Raw genomic sequence first — 27234 nt, forward strand, 5'->3', positions numbered from 1 at the left:
TTCCATTAAAACAAAAGATTTTTATTTAACGTTTTCTCTGTATACTTTTTATTATAATAAGACACTTCTCTGCTTGTACATTGCTCCCTTGAACTTAAAAATGGCAACAACTGTGTGTGGGAATGTAAGTTGGGGCAGACAAACTCAGATGCATACCAATATACCTACATGTGTGTATATCAAGGTTCCAATAATAAGCCATAGATGCTAGGACAGCAGTAACAACTTCAGGTACCTTGGTATAGTTAGAAGTATAATACAATCTCTGAGTATTTCAAGGAATACACATTTCTATTCATTTTTATTCAAATATTGGTACATATAATGTGACCACATCAATGGATTAAGTTTAAGAGGGATGATAAACAGCACTGAAAGCCTATGAGAGAATGGCTTCCAACGAATACAGACCAAGCTGCATCTGAGGACGAAACCATGCTTGGTAAAATGTCTGCAAGAAAAGTAAAATAAACCCATTTTAGTTATTTTCCCTTAGTAGATAGGAAAAATATATATATATTGATTTAACTTTTTTTCCACTGCACTTCATTTGGATTAACATATACACACACTTGAATGTATATAATGAAAATATCCTAGATAAAATAAACATCCTAATAGTGTCAGAAAAAGTGGGCAATTGGGACTCATGTTCGCCTTTCACAAAGTGTTCTAGCCTCAAAAAAGCACATTACATGTAGAGATCAGATATAAATTCACACACACTTTTTAAATGCCCTACTCACACATACATTTCATTCAAAAGCCCTACATATTATTTCAAAGCTATTCATTAGACCAAGGCATTCCCAGAAAACAAACAAACCCCAACTTACACCATTAGGATAGAGATGCTGGTCAAAACGAGGAGGGAACAATGCTTTGATCCGTTTCTATTTAGACGTCAAGCATTTGTGGTTTCTTGTTAACCTGGGCTCAGGCTCCCTGGATGGGCAGGTTTTGTTTGACGTCAGGCATATTGCACATTGAACCAATGTCTTTTTCTTTTCTTTTTTTTTGTAACACTACTCAAAAAAAGGGCCACAGACTCCTTGGCATTGACTTGTGTCTCAATGAGATGACTGGTAAATTGAAGATCAGTCCGAGGATGTGAGCAAGACATTTGCTCATGTTTGATACATGTTTTGGGGGACTTTGGGAATACACACGAGGAAGAGCTTGTGTATGTTTCTTTTCTTTTTAAAAAAGAAAGAAAAAAAAAAAAAGAAAAAAAAGAGGGCATTTACAATGCAGGTCAAAGCGTGACCTCTACACTGGTAAGTGAATATAACAATAGCACAATACTTTTCATGTTCAATAACCTGGAACTGCAGTATGACATCTAGTCAAATAAGATGCCCAATATACAGCTAATAATTTGGAGAAAGAAAGACAAAAACAATAAACTATCTATAATCTAAAGGAGAGTTTTGGAGTTTACTGGCTTAACATAAGTGCAAGACAAAAGAAAATCTGTAATGTATGTTCTCAACAAAAAATTTCTAAATTAATGAGGATCTGACACTAAGGCTAAGAGTCATTTGATTTGCTCACAACAGAAACGGCCTTAAAACAATGTGATCCATGAAGAGGAACTTTTGAAGGACCTTCATTTAAGATCACTGTCCAACAATATAAACATGTATAATGTGCACTAATAGACTACAATTCCATGCCGAGGCCAAAACCGCTAATGAAACTATTTGAAAACCCAAAGCAATGAGCAGAGAAGACCTATGACTTTAACAAAGAAAAATACACCATGTAGTTCTGAAAAAAGTGGGCATGTCAGTGATATTCTTTAAAAAAAAAAAAAGTGAGCTGTGGTGTAATACTTAGTGGGGCAAGCATAGTAGTATGCAAGATTGAACCAAAAATGAAGGGGGTTCTATTTAAAAATACATTTTAATGACCTGCTTTGCAGAAGAAAAAGATATATCCTCACCTTTAAAGAGAGGTTGAAATGGAAAATTAACAGAGAAATTCAAAACACAAAAAGGGGAAAAAGAAATCTATGATACATTTGTTCTCATTAAAAGAGCAACTTCCAAAATCCAACATGTGATGTGAATACACAAGTACATAATATCAACCTTAGCCTTTCATATATACTTCAAGCCACAGTTCTTACATAAATATATGAAATGTGCCCAGCATACATAAACTAAGCACATGTTTGTCAGGTTGATGTAATATTGTGCTTGTATATGCAAACATAAATGGGTCATGTGGTTGAATACATTTTCAGTCAGGAAATACTTAAAATGGGGTGTAGTATGTAAAATTTCGAGAGTAGTTTAGGATCTGTGGGAGTGTGAAAGGACACAGAGTGTGAATTTCCAATTAAGGGACAAAAAGCTATAAACCAAAAATATCTAGAATGTGTACATGGTCTTGGTAACTAATCTTTTACAATAATAAACTGTTAACATGTTAAGGGGGAAGAGGTTTTACATAAAAGAGTGGCCAAAGATAGAGAGATGCATTTTAAACATCCCCCCCCCCCCAAAAAAGCATCACTTCCTGTTCTTAGGAGAGGGCCAGTTGCCACGCCTCTCACCACGATTGCCCCCACCAGCACCAGCTCCACCCACTGCCCCGCCAGCACCGGGCGGACCCCTGGGGCCTCTTCCTCCACCACCACCACCGGTGTTCACCCTTCTGTTTTGCCTCTCCATTCCAGGGCGCTGACTGGAGAAGCTTCTCTTGCTAGTGGCCAATTCTTTAGCCGTCATCTCTCTCTCACCACCACCGCCGCCGCCGCCACCACCACCACCTCCACCACCTCTTCCTGATGGATGGTGATGGTGGTGATGATGATGATGCGAAGAATAGGATTTACCACCTCCTCCACCCTCTCTTTCTCGAAACTCTGTGAAATCACTGCTTTCTGAGGCAGTTTCCCATTCCTCATTGGCCTGGTCAGAGTTCTGGTTAGAGACATCGGGAGATTTGGCACCCCCAGCTGGGTTATGGTTGTGATGGTGCTGAGGGTGTGACTGGGAGTTGCCCTGGTAGTGATGGTGGTGGTGACTATTGAAATTTTGGTTTCCACCCCCAAGGTTGCTGCTATTATTATTATTGTTAGAAGTTGCGGATACAGTGTGGTTTGCATTTGCAACAGCTGGGACCGAGGCACTGGGAGTGCTGTTGGTTTCTTGCAGGGAATTCTGCAATGGTGAAGCAGTGTGCTGCTGTTGTCCAGCTACAACTTCAATTCCACTGCTTCCATTTATACGGGCTGCATTCTCTCGCTCTTGCTTAAGTCTGCGGAACCTGGGAGGCTTGTCCTGCTGATGCTGGGATCGTCCGTGGCGCCTACGACGAGGAGGCCGCTCAAATCCCCTGTTAGGGAAACTTCGTCCATCGGGGGTAGACAGAGGAAGAGTCTGGGTAGGAGCGCCAGTGGAATTTAAAGGAACATTACTTGAGGGCAGAGGGGCTCCAACACTTCCATTCTCAGTGGACCCCTGTTGGATAGCTGTGGGCACAGAGGGATTAGGTGTGGAGGAATTTGTACTTTGACTCTGAGACTGATTCAGGTCTGCAGCTTTCTTCTTGTCACCATTCATTCCACGGCCTGAATCTTTAGGAGGGGATGGCTGTGAGGATGTCTGTTGCTTTCGCACAGTAGCAGATTTTGCAGACCAGCCATGAGAAGCAGAGCCAGGTCCAGATCTATGTCCACCAGACACTCCAGCAGTACCTCCACTTCTATGGAGACCCCCTCCAGCACCACCTCCACCCCTGCCACGTCTTGATGGCACTCCCCTTGGAGTGAACACTCTTGTCTGGGAGTTCCTGATCGGAGCTGAAGATGATGAAGGGCCTGTTGTAGGGTTCTCTCCTCCAGTGCCAGTCTTGGTGTTCAGCTTGCGGTCTTCCTTGTCAGAGTGAGCAAGGTCACTGCCAGCACTCTCGCTGCCTGTTTCAGATCCCCGTTGTCTCCTCCTCTTTGGCACCTCTTCATATTCAGACCCTTCACTTCGAGTTTCACTTCGATTCCTAGCACGTCCCGGATTTGGCTGAGAGCCCCCATGTCCATGCCTACCACTGCCAGATGAGGCCTCCCGCTTGTAGTCTTGATTAGAAGGTGCATGGTGGTAGCCACTGTTGGCAGCTGACCTATAGTCCTTGCTGCTCCTGCCACCTGCTTTCCCACGGCTACCACCACCTGCACTGCCAGTGTAAGTACCCCTATAGCCTCGGCCTCGGCCGAAGAACTCTCCTCGGCCACGGTTGGATCGGCTACCTCTGGATGAGGATGCATGGTAAGTTGTGCTTCCTCTTTCAGAAGAAAGCTCTCTTTCCCTCCTGGACTGAGAAGCTGAATAGCCAGAATTCTGAATGGAGCTTTCTCCATTTTTGGATCCTTTACCTGTACCCCCAGTGTTACCTCGCTCCTTTCCACCAGTTCTGGGTTTATTCGATGAGACTGCATCATCTTTCCCACTGGGTGCTGAGGACACTTGAGCCCCAGAGGCTGGCTCTTGTTTGGTTGTGGTCTGGCTAGCATCTTGTTCTTTATCTTTACCAGAGCCTCCAGTGGTCTTTTCTCCTCCTCCTTCACCACCCTCTCTTTTCATCTCTTTAAGCACTGGTCTCTTAATAGGACCTGCCCGCTTGACTGTGATGCCATCTGATTGAGTAAAGCATTTGTTCTCAGACCCCTGATTAGCAGATTCTTCAGTATTTCCACTCATTCCAGAGCCTGCCTTTCTGTTATGGGTTGAGCCCCCGCTCATGCTACTGCTACCAGGCCTCGGGCCCCAGTGCGTCTCAGTTTTGTGCTCCCGACTGCGAGGGTTGGCTTTAGGGTGATGCTGCTGCACAGAATGCTGTGGGGGCTGATTATGTGCATTTCCCATCTTCTCTTGTTTCCTTCCTGAAGCATGAGTGGATCCAGTATCATGCTCATGCTGTGGTGTGACTTGATTATGTAGGGACTGTTTTCCACTGCCATCTTCTCTAGCTGACGAAGATGATGATGATGACGATGAACAGGAAGAGGAGAGGGACGGCTGATGGAGATGAGGTGAAGGGTCACTCTTTTTTGGCTCCCCCCCTTTTTCTCGCTCCCTGCCATTCTCTTGCTTATGAGGATGAAGAGTGAAATGAGGAGGGTGAGTGGGAGGACCATGGTGTTGGAGATGCGAATTGGCCTCCAAGGCAGAGTGATCAGAACGCCCATTACGGTCATAATGGGGATGAGGAGTCCCCCAGATTTGGCTCTGTTGACTACTCTCTTGATGTCCAAAACCATGCAGTGTCCCTCCACTGCTGGCCCTTTGCTGCAGGTGGGGGCCCATTCTGGAACCATTGTCAGGGTAGCTACTGTAACCTCCTCGCCCACCCATAAAGGGCTGATGATGGGCATGGTGGCTACCACCCTGGCCCCCAACTTGAATCCCCAGAGGTGGTGGTGTTTGGTTGGATGAGCCAGATGGAGAGCTAGGAGCCACACCAGGCGGCTGAATGGGAGCCGTACCTCCCTCTCGCAAACGCACTGGAGGAGTGTCACTTCTAGAAACATTTAGAAAAAGAAAAGATGTCATGCTTATAAAAAAAAAGTCTTACAATATAATCTAAAGGAACAGTTCAAACATATTCAACATTAAAATTAATGAATAAAGAATTTCAACTCAAGATGGTTTAATTCAATTACTTAATATTTTTTAATATAAAAAAAAAAAAATGTCTGAAATAGCTTTTTGTTACCTTTGACCTTTGCCAGCCTCCTCTTCCTCGACAGTTTTCTGCCGTAAGGGGGAGGTTAGACCTCGACCCTCAGTACCCCCTGGAAAAACATCTGGTCCCCAAGCCAGTTTGGGATCCATGGGAGGTGTGCCACGATGAGGATGAGGGGGTCCACCATGCTGCTGTCTATCAAACGGATCTGACCCAGAGCCACCTGAATCAGAACGTTCTCGACTTATCAACCCTGAAACACAAAAGCCCTCATCATCTCTGGACAACAAAACATCTGTCTAATATTCAGTTTATCTGGGTTTTTTACTAACCAGAAGGATGCATGCTGGGAGGGTAGTAGTCCATGGGTGGGGGACGTCCCTGCATTATTCGGGGGTCCATGTAGGGCATTATCATCCAGCGGGGATCAAAGTTCATAGGCAGAGGTGGAGGGCGTCCCATTGAGCCAGAGGGGTAAAGGGTTGGCTGTTTAAGCCCAGACTGTGGTGTGGTACCTGGAGAGGGGCCCTGCTGATTCTGAGGCTGGGATTGGAGCTGATTTTGGGCAACCTGGTTATGTTGCTGCTGCTGCCACTGATGCTGCTGCTGCTGCTGCTGCTGCTGTTTGAGAAGTTGCTCCTGCCCACAAACAATACAAGCCACTTTTTTGCTAAATGTTTTTTTATTTTTGTTAAACTTTAATCTCTGTCCATAAAGAAATTCAAATTTTAGTGTGTTAAAGTTATTTTATCTATATAATACATTAACTGAAACACTTTCAATACAATTTCCAAACATTGTATATAATGGATAGGACTTTTCCATACTTGGAGACAAAACCTACAGGACAAAACAAACCTGTTGTTGCCTCTGAAAACGAGGAGGAAGCGATTTTTGATACTTGGAAAACCCCTGCCCAGGTGGACCACTTCCCTGCCGTCCTGTTCCACCAACACTTTCAACCAACTTCACGGAGTCATCTCCACCTCTAGTGCCACGGATGTGTGGCACGCCCACCACAGGTTCCTCCTTGGCATCTCCAGGCACTGGGACATCCAAGGATTGTGGATGCTGGATAGCTTGAGGCTGCAGAGCCTGCTGGGACTCTGAATGAAAAGGAAATCATAAACACATACTGAAATGATTGCTCATCTTCTACTACAAACATTCATGAAGAAAAGACCACCACATGTCAGAAAGATGAGGAAATGTACTAACCAGTGTTGGAGTCATGGCTGCTGTTGCTGCCAGCCCTCTGTCTGTTATTAATATTCAACCCTAATGTTGCACTGCTCCCATGAGCGGGTGATAGAGGAGGTTCTTCAATGTCCACACAGGGTGACGGTGGCTGACTGATATTAGGAGATGAGGCAGATGCGGATAAGGAAGGACTAGGGCTGTTGGCTGGAGCATCACTGGGGCTGCTGGGTTTCATAGTCTGTTGCTGCTGTTGTTTTTCATCAAGTCTTTTGAGCTTCTCTGCACAGGCAGCACGGCGCTCCTCCTGCATCCTCCGTTCCTCCTCTTCACGTCGACGACGAGCACGCTCTACTGCAGCGGAGATCTCTGTTGACGACTGCTTCCTTCGTTGCCGCCATGTCTCATCCTCATCCTCACCCTGTTGCTGGGGGTGCAGGGTGCCGGAGGGAGGAGGGGTCGGCCCACCAGGCAATGGCCCCGCCTGCTGCTGTGCCTGGGCACCACTGGGCTTCTGGGGGGCCAGGATGGGGCCGGAAATTGGCGACTGGTTCAATGGCCGGTCCTGTTGATAGAAGGCGGGTTAGTAATTAAAGTAACACCGATGTAACCACCATCGTCATTAACACCAACATGGTTTTGTTAGTGCTTGATGTCGCTTCCATCCTATTTCTTGGACTCTTCCCCATGTACCTGGCGGTAGTAGGAGTTGGGCCCTTGTCCAAGAAGTGGACCTGGTGGGGGGGAGGGCTGCTCCCTTGGGCCACCTAATCCAGGCCTACGCCCCTGCATAGGGGTACATGTATCAATCAGCGAGTCATCCAGGAAACACTACAAGCTTGTTCCTGTCCTCACAGTGACTGCACATTATTTGGCAAAGGCCAGTGGTACCACTGAAGGCTTGCACCTGGATGGGGAAATGGGTTTTATACCTGATAAGGTCCTGCATTTGCTTGGCTGCTCCAGCTGCTTCCACTCTCCTCGGCCCAGCCTGGCTTGCTGGAGGGGGATGCGGAGCCATCTTCAGCACTGGAAGGAGGGGTGCGGCGCGAATCCCCTCCACTGTCGGATGCCCGGGAACGTGAAACAGGTGCAGGTCCATCTTGGGATCTCTGCTGCTCCCTTGACTCTCTGTTACAGCAGAATATCAAGTATGCAAAAAGGACTTTAGTGACAAAAGATCAGTTAAACTACTCAACTGATAAGAAAACATTTCGGAAACGTTTACCGGGTTCCATTTTTGTTTTCAGTCCGTTCTTCTTCCCCATCATCCTCTCCTTCATCATCGCTGAACTTCAACTTTGCGGAGTAGTCAATTTCCTCCTGTGCTCCTAAGAGCAAAGCAAATGATCAAGAAAAAGTTAATACAGAGTAGTTATATATTGTACCTCTAAATTAATACTGAAAAAACAAATATATTACCGTTTAACTTTTTTGAGATTTTTTGTTCCTGTCATCAACTGTCATTTATTAAACAATAAAAAAACACTGTCTCTTTGTATGCAAAGTTATCAATTTCATAAAGTTACCCAATTATGCAGTATATAACATTAAATCAAAATAATTTTCTTTTTTACATTCAATCTCATAAGGTGTTAGCTGTTATGGCCTACTACACTTTAAAGGGGGCCTATTATGCAAAATTCACTTTTGCATGGTGTTTGGACATAAATGTGTGTTGGCAGTGTGTGTACACAACCACCTTATAGTGATAAAAATCCGCCCACTCCTTTTTTTTTAATCCCCATAAATCATAAGCAGTGTCTCTGAACAAGCCGTTTCCAGATCCCTGGCAGTGTGACGTCACAAAAGCCACAGGCCCCGCCCACAAATGTTGACAGACAGATCGATTTAACATAGAACCGCCCTGAGTGAGTTCACAGTGAGTCCGCCATTGCTGCACTGACGAGAATGTCTCCCAAGCGTTTTAGGTGTTCTGTAGCTGGATGGATTAATCCACAGAGCTCTCTTCATTTACTACCTAAATCTGAGCTGCTGAAAACGAGGTGGATTAACTTGGTTTTCCAGAAAATTCTCCCTCAGTTCTGTCGAAATTCGTTTATGTCAGCGCGAATCATTTCACACCGGACTGCTTAGTGAACGAATATCAATACAAAGGGACAATATAAAACAGAGACTGTGCTAAAAATGTGCTACTTAAGAATATACAAGTAAAAACAGTTTGTGATCCAGCTTAAAGTCTCCAGAATGATACTGGATACGGCAGTAATGAAGGAGAGGGCACTTTATTACAGTTCATCTGAGTTTATTTATGGGTATAAAGTTTATTAAGCACCACCCGAAAGGCATAAGGTCTTTATATATTAGTTTACTGTTAGTTGTAACGAGTGTTTAACGAGGGATGATTTTTCTTCAAACGAACTACATACCTGCAAACTCAAAAGAGGTTAAAAAAGGTGACGTGCCCAGCCCTAGTGTCTATATTATATATAGACATTAGGGCTGGGCATTGACACAAATTTCATAATTGGATTCGATTTCAATTCAGAAGCTTGCAATTTGATTTACTTTCGGTTCAATATTGATTAATTTGGGGCCTATAAGGATAAGTACATGGCATCTCTCAACTAATGCTGTAAACAGGAGTGACAGTTGGTACATTATTATATTATTAAAAGGTTTAAATTAATCGATTTGTAAGCTAAATATAAAAACATTATTTGAAAATGATTTTCTTTCATAAACATTTAAAATTTCCTTCATTAAACATTTAAATGGTTGCGGTCATAAAACGGATTTATTCAAACATGCATTCAATAACTGAAGCATGTTAAGTACAAATAAGGGATATAGCCTGGAGTGCATACATTTAGCAAATTGCTCCTCTATAAGTTCATTTTTGTAGCTGACTAACGAGTTTTTGGACACAGTGAATCGCTTTTCTGAGGTAATTGTGACATTTTTTACAATCCGTTTTATTAACGTATTTCCGCAGTTGAAACTCATTGAGCGATTACATGAGACATGGTATGGATTTTTTTAAAGGTCCCGTTTTTCGTGGTTTTTTGAAGCTTTGATTGTGTTTATAGTGTGCCATATAACATGTGTTCATGTTTCACGTGTAAAAAAACACAGTATTTTTCACATAATTTACTTATATGTATACCGCTGTTTCCACTGTCATAAAAACGGGCTGATGACTTCTTTGTTCTATGAAGTCCCTCCTTCAGAAATACGTAACGAGTTCTGATTGTGCCAGCGGTTCCTGTGTTGTGATTCGACAGCAGTTTAGCGCATCTTGCCCGGAAAGGTCACGCCTGTTACCATAACGTAGGCTGCACATAGTTTTACATGTGGATTATTGTGGTGTCGTGCCGAATGAACACAAAAGACAATAATTCCCGAGAGACTGAACTCTTTAATCTCCACAAGCAGCGACAGAAAAAGAGCTCAATGGTTACAATTTATGTTTAACTCGGTTCCCGAAAATTATAATTGTGGTATCCTTACTGCAATAGTTAATGTTGGACTGCAGTGCACATAATGGCCACAAGAGGGGACTATGCTTATGTATATGGCTGTTTTCCGTATGAGGTACTCTTCTGAGTGAGTGCTAACGTTGTACAAAGTACAGTGTCCCTGGGAAGGCCAAACAAAGGTGACTGGACTGCGGGATGAAAATAACAGTGTTTCGACGACATGGCGACAAACACACTCTACAAACGCAACTCTTGTGTATTCCTGTTGGGAGCGCAACAAGACCACGCCCCCTTTTTTGTGTATTCCTGTGGGCGGAGGTTAATCAAAAAACTGTTTTAGTGACGTCATTAAAGAAGGAAGTAGAGGGATGTAGTCCAAACTGGCCGTTCAATGTAGGCGACTTCTGTTAAATAAAATATCTCGCTTGGCATTGAACTTTGAGCTTTAAAATTTTACAGATTTTATTTATACTCTAACAACAACATTACACACTAACTAAAGTTTGAAACATGGGATCACGAAGAACGGGACCTTTAAGTTGTACTGTATCTTTCAACATACCTTCAGAGGTTCATTCATGTTTATTTCAAGTTGTAACAATAAAATGGAAGAGATGATCGGTTTGTGCGTTCTGCTTGAACTGATAGCGCTGTCACGCCACAGAACGCCAGGAAAGATTGCGACAGAAACGTGATGTCTATGATCTCAATCCAGTTTAAGTAGCCTATTTTCGATTCTTGTGAGGTTTATTGTGATGCTTGCCTTGATTCAACTTCTCGCGTCGATTGCGCAGATATCAACAGTGCAAAGGGGCTGTAGGTTGCCAGGTTGAGGTCACAAATGGGTTTGAATTTGTGTGATGTGTCGATTGCGCGAGTAGAATGTGTTTCATACAAGATCTGGCAACTGGACAACCTTGGAATAATATAATTATTTGATTATTCTTATAACGATGTTTGGGCCATACAAATTACGGGAGTTTCCTGGGAGAAATAGCAAAACAGGAGGGGGGCAGGAGATGGCGGGAGTGAAATACGGGAGCAAAACGGCAAAAACGGGAGTGTTGACAGGTAGGGTATGAGGTCAGTTCATGTGCTCTCTGCGTGAACTGAAGCGCTACAAAGATCGCAGTGTATGGGAAAATAGTCACTTCTCGTGTTTGATGAATAACAGGTGAGCCAAGGGATAGCACAAAATTACATAAATCTCGGAAATTATTACGCAATAGTCTAATATGTCTGTGTGAAGTTAATGAGTGTAACCCAAGCACAGCGCAAATCAAATAGCCGCGCTCAGAAATCAGAGCTTTGACAAAATTAGTCTAATACATCAATCAAACATCAAACATTTTCTACTATTTGATATGTATTTAAATGTTTAAACCTTGCGAGATGATAGACATGAAACACAAATGGGTGAAAACTATGAAATGAGCAGCGCGTTCGTAAATCAAATAGCCGCGTTTCTCTTGCGTCTCTCAGAAATCAGCTTTGTCAAAAGTAGGCTGCTATCAACTAAAACACTACATCATACACACTTTCTACTATTCAATGTCTGTTTAAATGTTAAAAACATTGTACGATATGATAAATCAATGAGTGCAAACTGTATGAATGAAAAGAATCACAACAGGAAGTCAAGACAAATGTAGGACTATATTTTTTTCCGCAGCCAAATGCCACACGCCGGAGATCCGGCATGGTGTCGGAAAACTTTAAGCCCTGTATACCCGTTCTATCTCCATGCAGCATATATTCGCAGTTTCTGACATTATTTTGCGTCCTGACTGACTCCTGTCACTGGAGAATGAGCTCTTGAAACTCCGCCCTCTTAGGCCGAGCACAGCAGTTCATTTGCATTTAAAGGGACCACACTAAAATGGTTCTAGTTTGCTCAACCACTAAAAGTGGCAACTTTAACATGCTATAAAAAAATTATCTTAGATGTATTTCGAGCTAAAACTTCACATACACACTCTGGGGACAACAGAGACTTATTTTACATCTTGTAAAATGGGGCATAATAGGTCCCCTTTAATGTCTCAGAAGAACTGAAAGCTTTCCACTTACCAGCCCAGCCCTCATCTCCATCATGGTCCAGCTCATCCAGCTCCTTCAGGTCATCCTGTTTGAGGATGGATGGACGTTTTACCACTTCACCCCGGGGGCCTCCAGGTGGCCGCCCATCTGGCCCTACTCCACCCTGGGAACGAGAAAACCTGGCAAGAAGTCAGAAAAAGGTTAAGAACGTCAACTAAATGACTGTGGAAGTGAATATTAGTAGTATTTCTACTCAGTTGAGTGCAAATGGTCTTACCTAGGGGCCTCATTTGGGGGTGGGTACCTGTAAGGTCCCTGTGGACCATAGGGTGGAAAGGGCAAGTATGGTGGATACATCTAGAGATAAAGATGCAGCCAGAACAGAAAGGCCATGAATGCATTGAACAAATTTTAGACATTCTCCAGAGAGATTAGCCAAGATGAAAATGTTCAAACTTACGAAGGGAGGCATGATCCCTCTGTAAGCCTGGAACTGCGGGCCAATAGGTGGCTGGGGGAGGGGAAGCGCGGGGTTGCTGGTTGAGGGAGCTCTAGGCGGCCCATGAGAGGATGCATTCTGCTGTGGGATGGGAGGGGCCCCAGCAGCACCCTCCATCACCATGTTTCCCCCAGCACCGCCCTCCGCAACTGCCTCCCCAGCCAGGGTGGGTGCCAATGCCCGGCCCCCACCATCCCGCCAACTCGTAACGTCTAGGACAAAAAGCAATAAATTGTTTACTGAGAGCCCACTGAATGTGTGAACCAACACGAATCAGAAGCATCAGAAGATAACAGACATAATATGAATACCACATGCTCAAAGACACAAATCACCACAAAAGTTACTGAAAGGAGAAAGGGGCACTCAAGCTTACTCTGGGGGCGGAGGCTTGGTCCTGGCCCATACCACTGATCTGCAGTGGCCTGTTCTTTGCCAGCTCTGTCCTGGTCTCCAGCCGCCTGCAGGGTGGGAAATTCCTCGCGAGAGAATGGCGACGGTTGGTTTGATCCCTTTCCACCTGTGAAGAGAGCAAAGGGAATTGAATATCCTTGATGTACAAAGAATGTCTTTCAATACAAACACCACTTCTGATGTTTTAAATATAACAAAGTTTAAGAGTAGGGCTGTGACGGTATGTTTTTTTTTCTTACCATGGAGATGAAGCAACAAATCCCCCATTTAAATTATATAAATGCTTATTTGCTAAATGCTGAAGGTAAATGAGAAATTATTATAGTGTTTGCCCTTCTGTTACTAAACATATAAATGCTAACACTATAATATTTTATGGTCAAAACTGTTGACCATACAGAGACCAACAGAGACCATAACTAATGAAGACAGAGAATGGGAGCGCTGTGTGTTCAGGCGCAGCCATTTTCAGCACCATCAAAATAAAAGTCCCGCTTCCAACACATCAGTCAAACAGAAAAACTTATCATCCGGTGCCGATAATTTAAAAAAATGCAAAACATCACGACTAGAGTAAATGACAGAAGTCAATATTATGTTTTTAGTTATTAGCTATAATTAGTATAATTCAACCAATGTTCAATTTCAATTTTGACATCATCCTAATTTAAATTTCCTCATTGTTAACCTCATAGTTCATATACTGCTGATTTAAAAAAACAAACAAACAAACAAACAAAAAAAAACTTAATTTCAAACAAGATAATTAAAGTAATATTTTAAGTTTCAATATAGGTAACTGTTAAGCTCCTAATTTTTAGTAGTTTCAAACACTGTACTCTATGTGCTCCATGTTATCTACATGCATGTTCCTGGCACTGTATCTTACCATCTCCTTGTACTCCATGTGTAACACTGGCCGGTGCCCAGGACCTTGGTCCTACGGCTAGAGCTTGAGTAGGGGCCTAAGAGACATTTAAAAAAGTGTCAAGTACCAAACAAACACAAAAAAGTGCCAAAAAGTGTATTGATTTAAAGATGTGGTATGTCTTGTCATACAACAACAACTACAGCTGTAAAGTACAGATTTGATTAACTCAAACTTTAGATGTTGAATAATATGGATAATATTCAAGATTATTCATGTTCGTGTGAAGGCACCTCTTGAGCTGGAGGTGTTCTCGGCACGCTCGGCACAGACATCTGTGAGGCCACAGGCTGCTGCGACTCCGGCTGCGCTGTTGACAATACATCGGTACTACAGGAAAGAACAGAACCAAAACAACAGACATTAGATGGCAAGCATGGGCATGTACCCAATTAGATTGTATTTACAGAAAGCAGAGGGTGGAAGGTCTCTGCAGATAATTATGTTTTAAACAGTCCAATCAAAACCAGACGTGATTTATCTCAACAAAAAACTGATTTAACAATCTGGGTGGTCCATAGTAAAAAAAAAAAAAAAAACAATGTACCATTTGAGCACACTGTCAGTAAATTGTAGCATTGTTGGGCACTTTTTCAAAGTGCAGACTGTTATATTGATGACAATGGTGTTGGTAGGGTTTTTAATGGTATTTTGAATTACACAAACAATATCATGAGGCAATGTAGCTCCTTCAGAAAGGTGAACATCCCTCACCTCTTTGGGTCTGCTTGTTCCTGCTTGCTTGCCCATCCTGTGCCGTCTTTGGGAACGAGCGAGACGTTGGGGTCGTTACCTTTGTTCTCCGCCTTCAAACTAGGCAAGTTGGCAGGGGGGGGCATGCGCCGTGCAGAGGCAACTTTACCAAGAGACTGTAAGCCATGACGAGGGGCAACTGAAAGTAAAAGTGGAACAGGAGGAGGTAAATAAACAAGTGCAGAAACCCAACACCATCTTGAGGGACATAGTCTGACTGAGCGGGAGAGACTGCTGCATGTGTGAGAACAAACTCCTTCATCCATTATGGCTTAGCAATGCTTGGCTGGCCAGTGAAAGGAGCAAAACTATCTTATACGGATTTGTTTCAAGTGGTTGACTCAGAATTGACTTGGTCAAAAAATCCAACTTTAACACTCTCATTACAGACGTGGCCCATGCAAAATAGGTTGAACAATGCACAGAGCAGTTGTTGGTGGTTTCAGATGATGAAAAACACATCTGTCCCAACTCTCAATCCCCTATTTGTTTCATGGAGCAAAGCAGTCTGAACCACTGGGTGAACTTTATTTGTGAAAACAGGGACAGCTTCTTAGAGTTGGTAGTTCAGCTAATGAATAAAACATAAGCAGGGAAAACGATGATCACAAGAAGAACTCTGTATTAGGTCAAACCTCAACAGTTCAGCAAGCTGCCCTGAACAATGCTTACACAACTGGAAACTGTTTAAATAATGCTAGGATGATCCAGAGTGGGATTTAATAAATTTGGAAATCAATGACCATGAGGCTGCTTTGTTTCAGAAAGGCCAGGAAGATTATAGGGGCTTTCGCATCGAATAGTTCTAGGAACTTAGTTCTAAGAACTAGCTACTAGGATAGTTCCCAGAGAACTAATTTCTCCCCCGGGCCATGTTCCTGGTGCATTAGCACTGGAAATAGGAACTGCGAAGCGGCCGACAGCGGCGTCTTTAAAGGATTAGTACACTTTCAAATAAAATTTTTCTGATAATTTACTCACCCCCATATCATCCAAGATGTCCATGTGCTTCTTTCTTCAGTCGAAAATAAATTAAGGTTTTTGATGAAAACATTTACATTTTTTTTTTTTTCAAAAATGGCCGATCGTTTCGCTAGGTAAGACCCTTATTCCTCGTCTGGTATCGTTTAAAGCCCTTTGAAGCTGCACTGAAACTGTAATTTTGACCTTCAACCATTTGGAGGCCAATGAAGTCCACTATAAGGAAAATAATCCTGGAATGTTTTCATCAAAAACCTTAATTTCTTTTCGACTGAAGAAAGACAGACATGAACATCTTGGATGACATGGGGGTGAGTAAATTATCAGGAAAATTTTATTTGAAAGTGAACTAATCCTTTAAGCGCGGCATTTACAAACGCTAAAAAACGGTGAATGGAGGATGCCGCGATTGGAGCTGTTTGTTGCGTGTCGTGGGTTTCATGATAACGGATAATGGAATTTAAATGCATAATCTATGCGACTGAAAGAGCAAAAAGTGGATCTAAGAGACGAAATCTCTTATGACAACTTTCAGTATCGAGGCAGAGAAAAGAACATCCCTGCAGACAACAGGTAAATGCTGTTATCGCTGTTTTCCATGTTTGTGAGGTAAATATGTTTACACGGCTTTTTAAAAATGCCGGGTGACGGTGTTTGACATGCGTTTGACCAACCAACGTACACTTACATCACAGATAGTTCCTATAGAGCATGTTTAGACCCTACTCTGAAGTAGGAGCCAATTTAGTTCCCCCAAAAGGAGTTCCTAGAACTAAATCGTTCCTAGTTCCTGCGGTGCGAACACGGCAAAATCCAGGTACTTCAGCCAATAGTTCTAGGAACTATGAAAAAGTTCCTCTGGTACGAAAGCCCCTTCTGTTCTTAGATTGCACACTGTAAATGACTGTATTGTCTGGATATGCAACAGCTGTATTGCACTGTTGTGGCAAAAACAGATGAGCTCCATCAGTCTTATCAGCACAGCAGCAGCCACCTCCTGCTTACACATGAATTGTTCAACAGTGGAAACATATGATGTGGAAAACGTGGACAGAATTGCAGAATCCAGTCATAAAAATGGCATTTACAGTATAACACGGAATGTCATGGAATTTGGCAAAATTTGGATGATTAAGTCAAAAGTAGATATGAAGGCTTCATGTCCTGCATGTCTCTATGTGAAGAAGCGACAAAATTTCATCTACCAGACAAGTGTGATGCTCATGGTGTTTTCAGAATATGAGGACACTCCACGTGAACTTTATTTCCACAGCCATTTCAATTGATATAAAAAGAATCGTCCCATCATATATACACACAGAAACTCAAAGGTCTTTGCCGGTCCATTTTTTTTTATGTTGACCTCAATTAAACCCCAGATCCTCCATATACAAATAGATGGAGATAAATTTGTTTAAACAACAAAATGTTTGTGACAACAAATCCTTAAAGGTGCTAAAGAGGATATTTTGTTTTATACATTTTTGCAATATTACTTGAAACTGTCTTTACTAACTGATAAAAGACTATTTATTAGTGCACTAAAAGGAATAAAATTAATATACATCATCTGTGCATGAGGTAGGGCCTTAAAAACATCAGCCAATCGTTTACGCGATCATCGCGTAAACGATTGGCCCTCTGGCTTGTCAATCACTGCCGTGACATTCCTTGTGAGAGACGTGCGCGGATTGGCTCTCTGGCTTGTCAATCACTGCCCTGACGTTCCTTGTGAGAGACGAGCGCGGCTGCGCGCTCCAGTAACTTTCCACACTCCACAGGCGCCGCATGCGATGTTTTTGTCCAGAGACAGGAGTAACAACTGCAGTTTATGAGTTACCTGCGGTGAGTCCAACATAATGAATCCACTAACACGATACAGCGAATGCCGGTGGTAAACACTCGTGTTCCAATACTCGTGCACGAGTTTTGGGAGGCGTTCCCTCGAAAGGAGGGGGGGTTGTTCTTACGCATGCGCTCATTTCAAAAACTCAGTAACAGTCTTTGGTTTCTCAGTCGACGAAAAGATCCTCTTTATCACCTTTAAAGCTTTTACTCAAGGCAAACTTACCAACTGGCTTCTGTGCTTCAAGGCTCTTTCCTTTGTAGGTATCAAACAGGTTGAGAGACGCATACTTGGTTTTGCCATCCTTCCCCTTTGCCGTTTGCCCAGAGCGCTCTGACATTGCGCTGTACGCTCATTGAGTATGGTGAGTCCTGAGACTGAAAGAGAAAGAGCGAAAGAGAGAGTGAAAAGGGAGAACATAATGCTGATGCGAAGGGTGTTCCCTTTCAAGCGTTACTGTGTTTTCAGGATCAAAATGAACGCTGAACTGAACAGCCAAGTGTAGGCATGACTGACATCACTGTAACGGGCTAGTATTAGAACCCCTTTAGACCAGACATTCTTAACTCTGGCTCTCAAGGTCCACTTTCCTACAGAGTTTAGCACCAAACTTAATCAAACAACTAATACTGCATTATATCTAACAATATTACATTAAAAAACATTTATTAATTTATATTCTGAACAATTCAATGCATTTCACCCCCTCTTATAATATGGCATTGTGGGCCAAATTAAAGGATATAAGCCAACTCTGGTCTGCGAGCTGTATTAACAAAATCCTTTTCTTGTCGTCCTTTTCTTGTATCCTTCCACATATCACACAAAAGTTTCCAGATTTACATGGGTATGGATATTCTGAAGCCAAGAATCAATGTTTTTATTTTTAATATTTCATAGCAGTTTTTCACATGAATATTTCTGAGAAAAAGGAGATTGAACACCAAGAACAAATTCCACTCACACAAAGAGTGATAACTTTACAGATAACTATATAAGCATCACACCAGCAGCTTATAATGTTCTAGGCCTATGTATTATAAATGTATTCTGCAGTTTTGTCATCTGCCACTTTAAACGCTCTTAAAGTCCCCCTGAAATCAAAATTGAAGTTACGTAAATGTTAGCCTTACTGTTATTTAAAAGCTAGTGTGTGCTCCAAAACAATGACAAAATTGGCATTTAGAAGATATAAGCGTATAGAACGTACAGTCTCTCACTTCCGTCAATATGGATCAATGATTTTGATGACATCACGCTGCACTTCAGCTTCTCATCCGATTTTCTGTCCAATCAAATGTTCTCTAGAATCTAAAGCATCCCGCCCCCTACACTATAAATAGAGGCTGAAGCTGTGGCTGAAATCAGTCACTTGTTCACACATTTATTATTTTCTACATGGTGAATGGCACATAGTGGACTATATAGGGGACAGGGAACGATTCAGACAGTGTAAATGTGCTTTCCAGTGGGGCGAATGAAGTCTGGTTTCACGTTAATGTCACGTGAACCACCATAACGCGCAGTCTGCTCCGGTCGCACCTATCTGCGAGTCGGCGAAGACCACAAAACGTATCGGACCCATTTGAATTCTGCACAGAATGCTATATTTTAAAGGGATATGGAGGAGATTAGGAGGAGAAACGTTTAGAGATTAGGAGGAAACTGCGGAGAGCGAGCTCTCTCTGTATCTCCCGGCACTGTCTAGTAGGCTAACAGTGTCGCGACACATGGAAACACTATATGAATGTTATAATGCAGCAAGAGCGAGAATCAAGGCTTTGTCAGGACAGCGTTCTTGCACAGATAAGCGCGATTACAACATTTTAAAATTATGAGGTGCTCTTTGGTTTTTTAACTGCAGTAACTAATGAGCTCACTCACAGAATCTAACACTGCTGCATTTTAGTTGGGTTGGATTTCTTTCACACCACAAGCGAACCGCTCCAGAGTTCGTTTGCAATCGGGCCGAGACCACCTCGTTCAGGCGGTCTTGGAGCGATTGTTATGGTGCGTGTCCGAGCGCGATTGCCGTGTTCACATATGCCTAAACGAACCGAGCCAAGGAAGAAAACGCACCAGGTTCCAAAACAAACACTCGGGTGTGAAAGCACCCTTACATATTGCAAGGTCTCTGCTGATTCTCACTACTAAATATAACATTTACTGCATTGCCCCGTAAACAAATCGAGGAAAAATGCAGAATGCAGAATATACCTTCAATAAGGCTTCATTTGGCTATGATCTGTTCTGTGACAGATGAATTTAGCTCAACTTTACACAGATTGAGTTAAAATCTGATACTGAATCAATGAATAACTTTGAAGCCATGACATTTATTGTTAATTTGCTGCATTTTGTAGATCACTATACAGCCCCCGAGACAAGCCTACAGTTTGTTTACACAAGTCCACCCAGGTCTCATTCTCAACTAATTCAAATCAACCAAGATACTGGGGTATCCCATATTATCAAATATCAACAAAACAGATCTTACAGCATATGACCCATGTTTATGCTAGACACGATGGACATTTGAAAGTCAGCAACATGTAGACATTCTAACAGTAATTAATTCTAACAGTAAACAAAACTTTCTCATCTAAATTCTGTTTCTAAATTCTCTTTCACTACACTTGACTTAGGTGAACTGCTTACCAAGCCTGATTTATCAATAAAAGCCATTAATGACTTTAGAACATATTCAAAATGCTTGGAAAAGGCAGTTGTGACTGGTTACCATGGTGATACATTATAAATGTTGTTCCTCCGTTTCTGTCTTGCTAGAGATTTCATCCATAGCAACACCATGACTGTCTTACTGCTAGCCAGTAACATCCACTCAACTACTCTCATAAAATGAGAATCTAAAATGATTTTAAAATCATTAACTGCAGCTAAAACAGATAAATCTAAATCTAGATGTTTTTCTTCCCTATGTTATAATATTCATTATAAGAGTCTTGTGTCAAACACTGAACAATTTTTGTATTTCAAAACCACATAAATAACCTCAAGTATGATATAACCTGAAATTGCCTACATTACCTGTCAAAAGTTTGGAAACATTAAAAAAAATACATATGTTTTTGAAAGAAGTCTTATGTTCACCATGGTGGCATTTATTTAATCAAAAATACAGTAAAAACAGTAATATTGTTAAATATTATTACAATTTTAAATTTATTAAAGTAGGAAACAATTATTTTAAAATGTAATTTATTACATTTATGGCAAAGCTGAATTTTCAGCATCATCACTTCAGTCTTCAGTGTCACATGATCCTTCAAAAAACCATCCTAACATGATTTGCTGAACAAGAAACATTTATTATTATCAACATTGAAAACAGTTTTTGCTGCTTACCATTTTTGTGAAAACACTGATGCCATTCAAACATTTCTCGTAAGATTTTTTTTTTAATTAATATTAATCAAGAATGCATTAAATTGACCAAAAGTGACAGAACACATTTATAATGTTACAAAAGACTCCCATTTAATAAATACTTTAAATCAATTTAATAAAATGTAATAAATGCAAATAAATGCTGTTCACAGAATGAATTGCTGTTCATTCTATTCAAAGAATCCTGAAAAATCATCACAATTTCCCAAAAAAAAAAAAAAAAAAAAAAAATGTTAAGCAGCACAACTGTCTTAAAAATAATAAAAAGAAATTTACCTGAAGTTACCTGAGCACCATATCAGTGTTTCAGAATGATTTCTGAAGGATCATGTGACACTGAAGACTAGAGTAACGGCTGCTGAAAATTCAGCTTTGCCATCACAGAAATATACTACATTTTAAAATATATTCAATTAGAAAACAGCAATTCCGGCAGACGACCGTACATATACTGCGCAAGTTGACTTGTGCCACAAGAGTAACCCCTGACGTGATGTATGATGTAAAAGTATCGTAAGCTTAGACGCCTCTCGCGGTTTAAACAAATAGGGCCGTGCAACAAACTCAAGCTCATCTTACATCGAAATCCTAAACATCTAATTCATGACCGGTGTTTTATTTTGTCAACTAACAGACACCAGGATAGAGAATATCACATAATTTGGAAACAGCAATAAACTCCAGCAATATAAAGTCTTTTTATGCAAATCCTCAGACATTTGTCTACAGGTCAAGTATAATAATGAGAACACTGAATCATCTTGGAGAGTTTTACCATGCTGACTGCCGTAACAGAATATGATGTGCTGTTTGAATGCTGAACGGAGAACGACTGACAGCCAGAGCAGAGCAAGAGTAAACTATTTAATGTAGCGATGTAAATATTCATCTGTCCTTCACATCAAGCTATCGAATGGCTTCGGAAGACATGGAATATAGTGCACAAAAACTTCTTAATGGTGCTTAATAATGTGTTTTTTGCCTATTGTGGAGCTTAAAGCTACAATATGTTATTCATTTTAAAATATATTGTATGATGGAGAAAATTCTGTATTACTTAGCTACTTAAACAAATAGAGTTTTTCTCTGAGGCATGGTAAAAGCATGGTACTCTCGGAAAATCAAGAAAATTAGATTTAAACAATAAGACTAAACGTGTTGAGCTATATAACAATAATTTGTTTTCTGTCTATAAATGTAACCAAACAGTTGTTCCCTTTTCTAATAAAACATGTAATAGATTAAAGCGTCTTTAGTGTTTCCATGGTTTCTATAAAATAAAACCGGAAACCAAGGGTAACGCGGATATGACGCCATTGACAGGCGACTCCCGTTCACGTCCTGTATCCTTGTTTAAAATCACGATTTTCAAAGAGTTGGAAACATTTGGGATATTTTAAAGGTCCCGTTCTTCGTGATCCCATGTTTCAAACTTTAGTTAGTGTGTAATGTTGTTGTTAGAGTATAAATAAAATCTGTAAAATTTTAAAGCTCAAAGTTCAATGCCAAGCAAGATATTTTATTTAACAGAAGTCGCCTACATCGAACAGCCAGTTTGGACTACATCCCTCTACTTCCTTCTTTAATGACGTCACTAAAACAGTTTTTTGACTAACCTCCGCCCGCAGGAATACACAAAAAAAGGGGGCGTGGTCTTGTTGCGCTCCCACGGAAAAGAGCAAGAGTTGCGTTTGTAGAGTGTGTTTGTCGCCATGTCATCGAAACGCTGTTATATTCATCCCGCAGTCCAATCACCTTTGTTTGGTCTTCCCAGGGACGCTGTACTTAGAGATCAATGGTTACAATTTATGTTTAACTCGGGTCCCGAAAATTATAATCCACATGTAAAACTATGTGCAGCACACGTTATGGTAACAGGCGTGACCTTTCCGGGCAAGGTGCGCTAAACTGCTGTCGAATCACAACACAGGAACCGCTGGCACAATCAGAACTCGTTACGTATTTCTGAAGGAGGGACTTCATAGAACAAGGAAGTCATCAGCCCGTTTTTATGACAGTGGAAACAGCGGTATACAGATAAGTAAATTATGTGAAAAATACTGTGTTTTTTTACACGTGAAACATGAATACATGTTATATTGCACACTATAAACACAATCAAAGCTTCAAAAAACCACGAAAAACGGGACCTTTAAGTACTCAACTGAACAAAATAAATAACACCGGCCTAGTGGTTTTTGGATATTTTACTGCAAAAATCTTACATATTGTAGCTATAACAGTAACAACCATCAGTATGCAAATTATCAGATTTGGATCGGTCCTGTCTGAAAAAAAATAAATAAATAAACGCAGTATCAAAGCCAATACCAATACTGATAATTTATTATATATATATATATATATATATATATATATATATATATATATATATATATATATATATATATATATATATATATATATATATATATATATATATATATATATATATATATAGGTCATCACCCACCCTGCTCTCTAAGATATGGGCATCGGCCATCAAAAATTCAATATTGGGCGACCACCGGTTTAAACTATAGTGGGCTCTGGGCATCTCTAAACCACCTCAAACAAGCATTTGTTAACACAGGCGTCTTGTTCTTGTGGTCTCCGATGTTATGCCATTGTTGCGGCTCTTCCATTTCTTTTTTGATTGTAAAACAACAGTAGGGCCACCTTGAAGACAAACTAATTAGTGAAAAAATAAAAGCAATAAGTACACGCAGTTGGAAAAAAATCAGACTGTGTGGGTACAGTACGTGCATACTATACTAATGATGAAATTTATGTCATGTGCACAGTTCACATACCCTAGGGCAGAGATTTTCAAACTGGAGAACGAGGACCCCAGGGGGCCCGTGGAAAAGTTTAGAGAAAAGCAGTGTAAAAAATATAAAAATAAAATTAATTTTAAATAAAATTAAGCCAATTAATTAAACAAATTTTATTAAAATGATAAATTGATTAAAATAAATAATTTTTCAATGTAATTAAAATAAAAATATATTTTGATTTAAATAATACAACAGTACATTACTACAAAGAATAGAAAAATGCAATGTAACATAACAGACATTTATAATATTAACTTTTCCACAGTATAAATTGGGTCTTTATAAATATATAGAAACCTTTTAAAATTTTAGGATGGGGTCTATCACATGAGGATGAATATATTTGGGGGTCTGCAAAATTTGAAAGATTGAAAACCCCTTCTCTGCACATGTAAAACCGAATTATGCTTTGGACTGAAAGTTCTGGCCTATTTACAGGGTTTCTTTTACAGTGTGACTTTCAACATTATATACAATGATTAAAAGCCAATACACAATTCAATCATACAACGTACATTAAAATTGGTTTCGCCAAAATAAATTGCTTGAATATTTGGGACTAGCCACCACTCTCGATATCATCGCCATAAATTATTCTTATAACGTTTGCATAAGCCCATATGTATTTTGTATGATTTTACGATAGTAACAACATGCCTGGTAATATGGTGATAATTTTTGCAAAGGACAACTAAAACAGCATCTTAAAGGATGTCCAAAAACAACCCTCACCGACATGAATTTTAAAGAGCACAATCCATTAGTAAAAAGCACCGTCCTGGTTGTCTATTTAACACAATAACACCAGCGCAGTGTACTTCACATCAGATGCAGATTAGGAATAGCAGCGATGGCCATTTGGCAAAGCCTGTAAAATAATCTCTACGCAACATGAAGCAACGCTGGCGAACAGGAGCTGCGTAGATTATTTTACAGGCTTTGCCAACTGGTCGTAAGGGCACAGAATAGCTTTCCACAAAAACACTTCGGTTGTTCATCTAACTACACGAAAAGTCCGATATCGGATATAAAAAGCGGTGTCCGGTGCATTATAAACCCGGTGAATTGTCTGTTTTGACTGGTTAACTAGCTGCTTGTAACCGCGGCCTCCATGTTTCGTGCTGGAAGGAGGGAGCAGACCTATACATTTCATAATATACAAAACTTCATGATTACATATCATTCCAAACATGTGCATTAATCTAGGCATGGATTAGATAAATAGGAAAAAGCGACAAATGCAGAATAGGGAGATAAATTATCCATATTATTGATGCTGCGGGTTTGACTAAAGGATTTGATGGCGAGAACAAAACAAAATGGCGGCGGTAAAGTGAGGCCAGAGCTACAAGCACATTAGCATCGGGATTTGTGACGATTTAACAACATAGGCTTCGTCTGGAAGCCGACTTCTGGGATTTTAAAGTGCGATTTAATACATGTTTAACCAAACAAGTTAACCGGATCCTTGTTTCTGAACCAAAACATTGCACTTGTCAGACATGCAGTCCCAGTCAATGCAAGTCTTATATATTTACTTCAACCTATGCGTACTACTCCAACTCAGCGTGAAAATAAAACTTACTAAAACAGTCTCAATGAAAACCTCGCAGGCACATTATTTAAAAAACGATATATATGGTACAGCTTCACCAGGATGTGACACACAAGCTATGCTGATAGCATGCTAACGTTGCTAACCGACCGATGAAAAGCAGGACAGCTGGACCACAACACTACGATCACAAACACCTCTAAAATAAAACCTATTTTATGCACTCCATTGGTCATTAGACACAGCTACTAACCTGGTCTTGTCCCGACTTGTCTCGAGGTTGTATCGTGGAGTTATTAGCAATAATCGTGCACTAGCTATCGTTAGCACAACCTCTTACAAAAGCTCAAAACAAGATTATGAGTTGAAGAGATCTGAGGGGGGTTGCTGAGGACGGATGTGTGCAGTGAGGCTTACTTGTACTCCTTTTTCTTTTTTCCACAAAACAAATGAAAAAGGAAAAATAAAATAATATTGCGGGGGGTCGATCCGTCACTATTAGAGCCGTCAACGGCTTCTGAGGATGGTAGCGCAGAGAGGGGCGGATGCGCGCATAGTGGGCGGGGTTAAATTAACATAATACGTTCCGAACAGGCCTCTTGGCCAATCAGATCAAATATGTTTAACTACAATTTACATTTATGCAAGGCCCGCCTCTCTCGGTAATAGAAGTCCGCTATGAATGACCCGTGAGGACAATGCTTGAACGAACAGGTGTAACTTGATGTCTTCTTCTATATCATTACCCAAAAGCTATGTAGACATCTAAGATGCACTTAAAAATGTATTATTTTTTTCTGAATTAAATTAAATACATAAAGAATTAAAATAAATACATAAATAATACATCTACAGTACAGCAGAGTAATATAGTGAGTAGAAAAATGTAATAATGTAACAAAATAGAAACCAATTTTTTTCTGAATACTATTTTATGCATTTTTTTAATATTAATTTTCACAGTATAAATATGGTCTTTATACATGAAAATATATAGCTGCCTTTTAAATTTTATGATGGGGGCTCTCGCACCAGGATGATCATATTTGGGGCTCCACGGCATCTGAAACATTGAAAAACTCTGCATTAGATAACAAACCCTAAAGCCTTTTAAAAAAAGAGCTAAATAAAAAATATGTTATAAGTTAAACAATAGGAACCAGATATATTAATTTTAACCAGGTAAAGGCTACTACCAAAAAATATTTATTGTACAAATGCCACTTGGATTGATATTTTGTATTAATACAACAACATTCAATTGTTGTTGCTTTAAAAAAAAAAAAAAAAAAAAAAAAAGCTGCCAAAATGAGCAAAGCATCTGTTATGATCACCAGCTGGAGTGCACTTGATAGCCACCAGAGGGCACTCTATCCCAGACTGTTGCCACTCTATCGTGGACTTCATTCCCCATAATCCATTGCCCGGACTCATCAGCACTCACTGCTTTCAGCTGCATCTCATTTATCTTGTTAGTTCACCCTATATAAGCCTGGTCAATTCTGTCAATCATGGCTAAGTTTTGTATGTGTTTCAAAATCCAGGAGACCGGACCGGTGCGACAAACTTTGCAAAAGACGTGGGCATTGTCGATGTGGCTTTGAGATATGAAATTAAATTCTTCCAGCTATTGTTAAATTTACATGTA

General features: G+C 40.7%; 1 protein-coding gene across 4 annotated transcripts; it reads right to left on the minus strand.

Annotated features, from left to right (window-relative positions):
- prrc2a (proline-rich coiled-coil 2A) lies at positions 1-26159 on the minus strand. 4 transcript variants are annotated; one of them, XR_007186317.1, is made up of 18 exons: positions 26004-26159; positions 18012-18163; positions 14921-15098; positions 14440-14536; positions 14168-14243; positions 13241-13384; positions 12826-13076; positions 12643-12722; positions 12396-12544; positions 8114-8216; positions 7818-8016; positions 7579-7671; positions 6907-7450; positions 6547-6794; positions 6021-6327; positions 5719-5941; positions 837-5523; positions 1-451 (listed from the first exon to the last, which is right to left on the minus strand). XR_007186317.1 is itself a non-coding variant. In XM_048201166.1 (17 exons), exons 2-17 carry the CDS (start codon positions 18124-18126, stop codon positions 2517-2519), a joined length of 5814 nt encoding a protein of 1937 aa, XP_048057123.1. In that variant the 5' UTR covers positions 18127-18163; positions 26004-26159; the 3' UTR covers positions 1-2516. The 4 variants fall into 4 exon arrangements, 3 of the variants coding, with proteins under 3 accessions (XP_048057123.1, XP_048057124.1, XP_048057125.1); XM_048201166.1 differs by having other exon boundaries at positions 1-5523; XM_048201167.1 differs by having other exon boundaries at positions 1-5523; positions 25840-26134.
- Between the last annotated feature and the right edge of the window lie 1075 nt (positions 26160-27234).

The sequence above is a fragment of the Megalobrama amblycephala genome, linkage group LG9, assembly GCF_018812025.1.
Source record: "Megalobrama amblycephala isolate DHTTF-2021 linkage group LG9, ASM1881202v1, whole genome shotgun sequence".
Classification (NCBI taxonomy): domain Eukaryota; kingdom Metazoa; phylum Chordata; class Actinopteri; order Cypriniformes; family Xenocyprididae; genus Megalobrama; species Megalobrama amblycephala.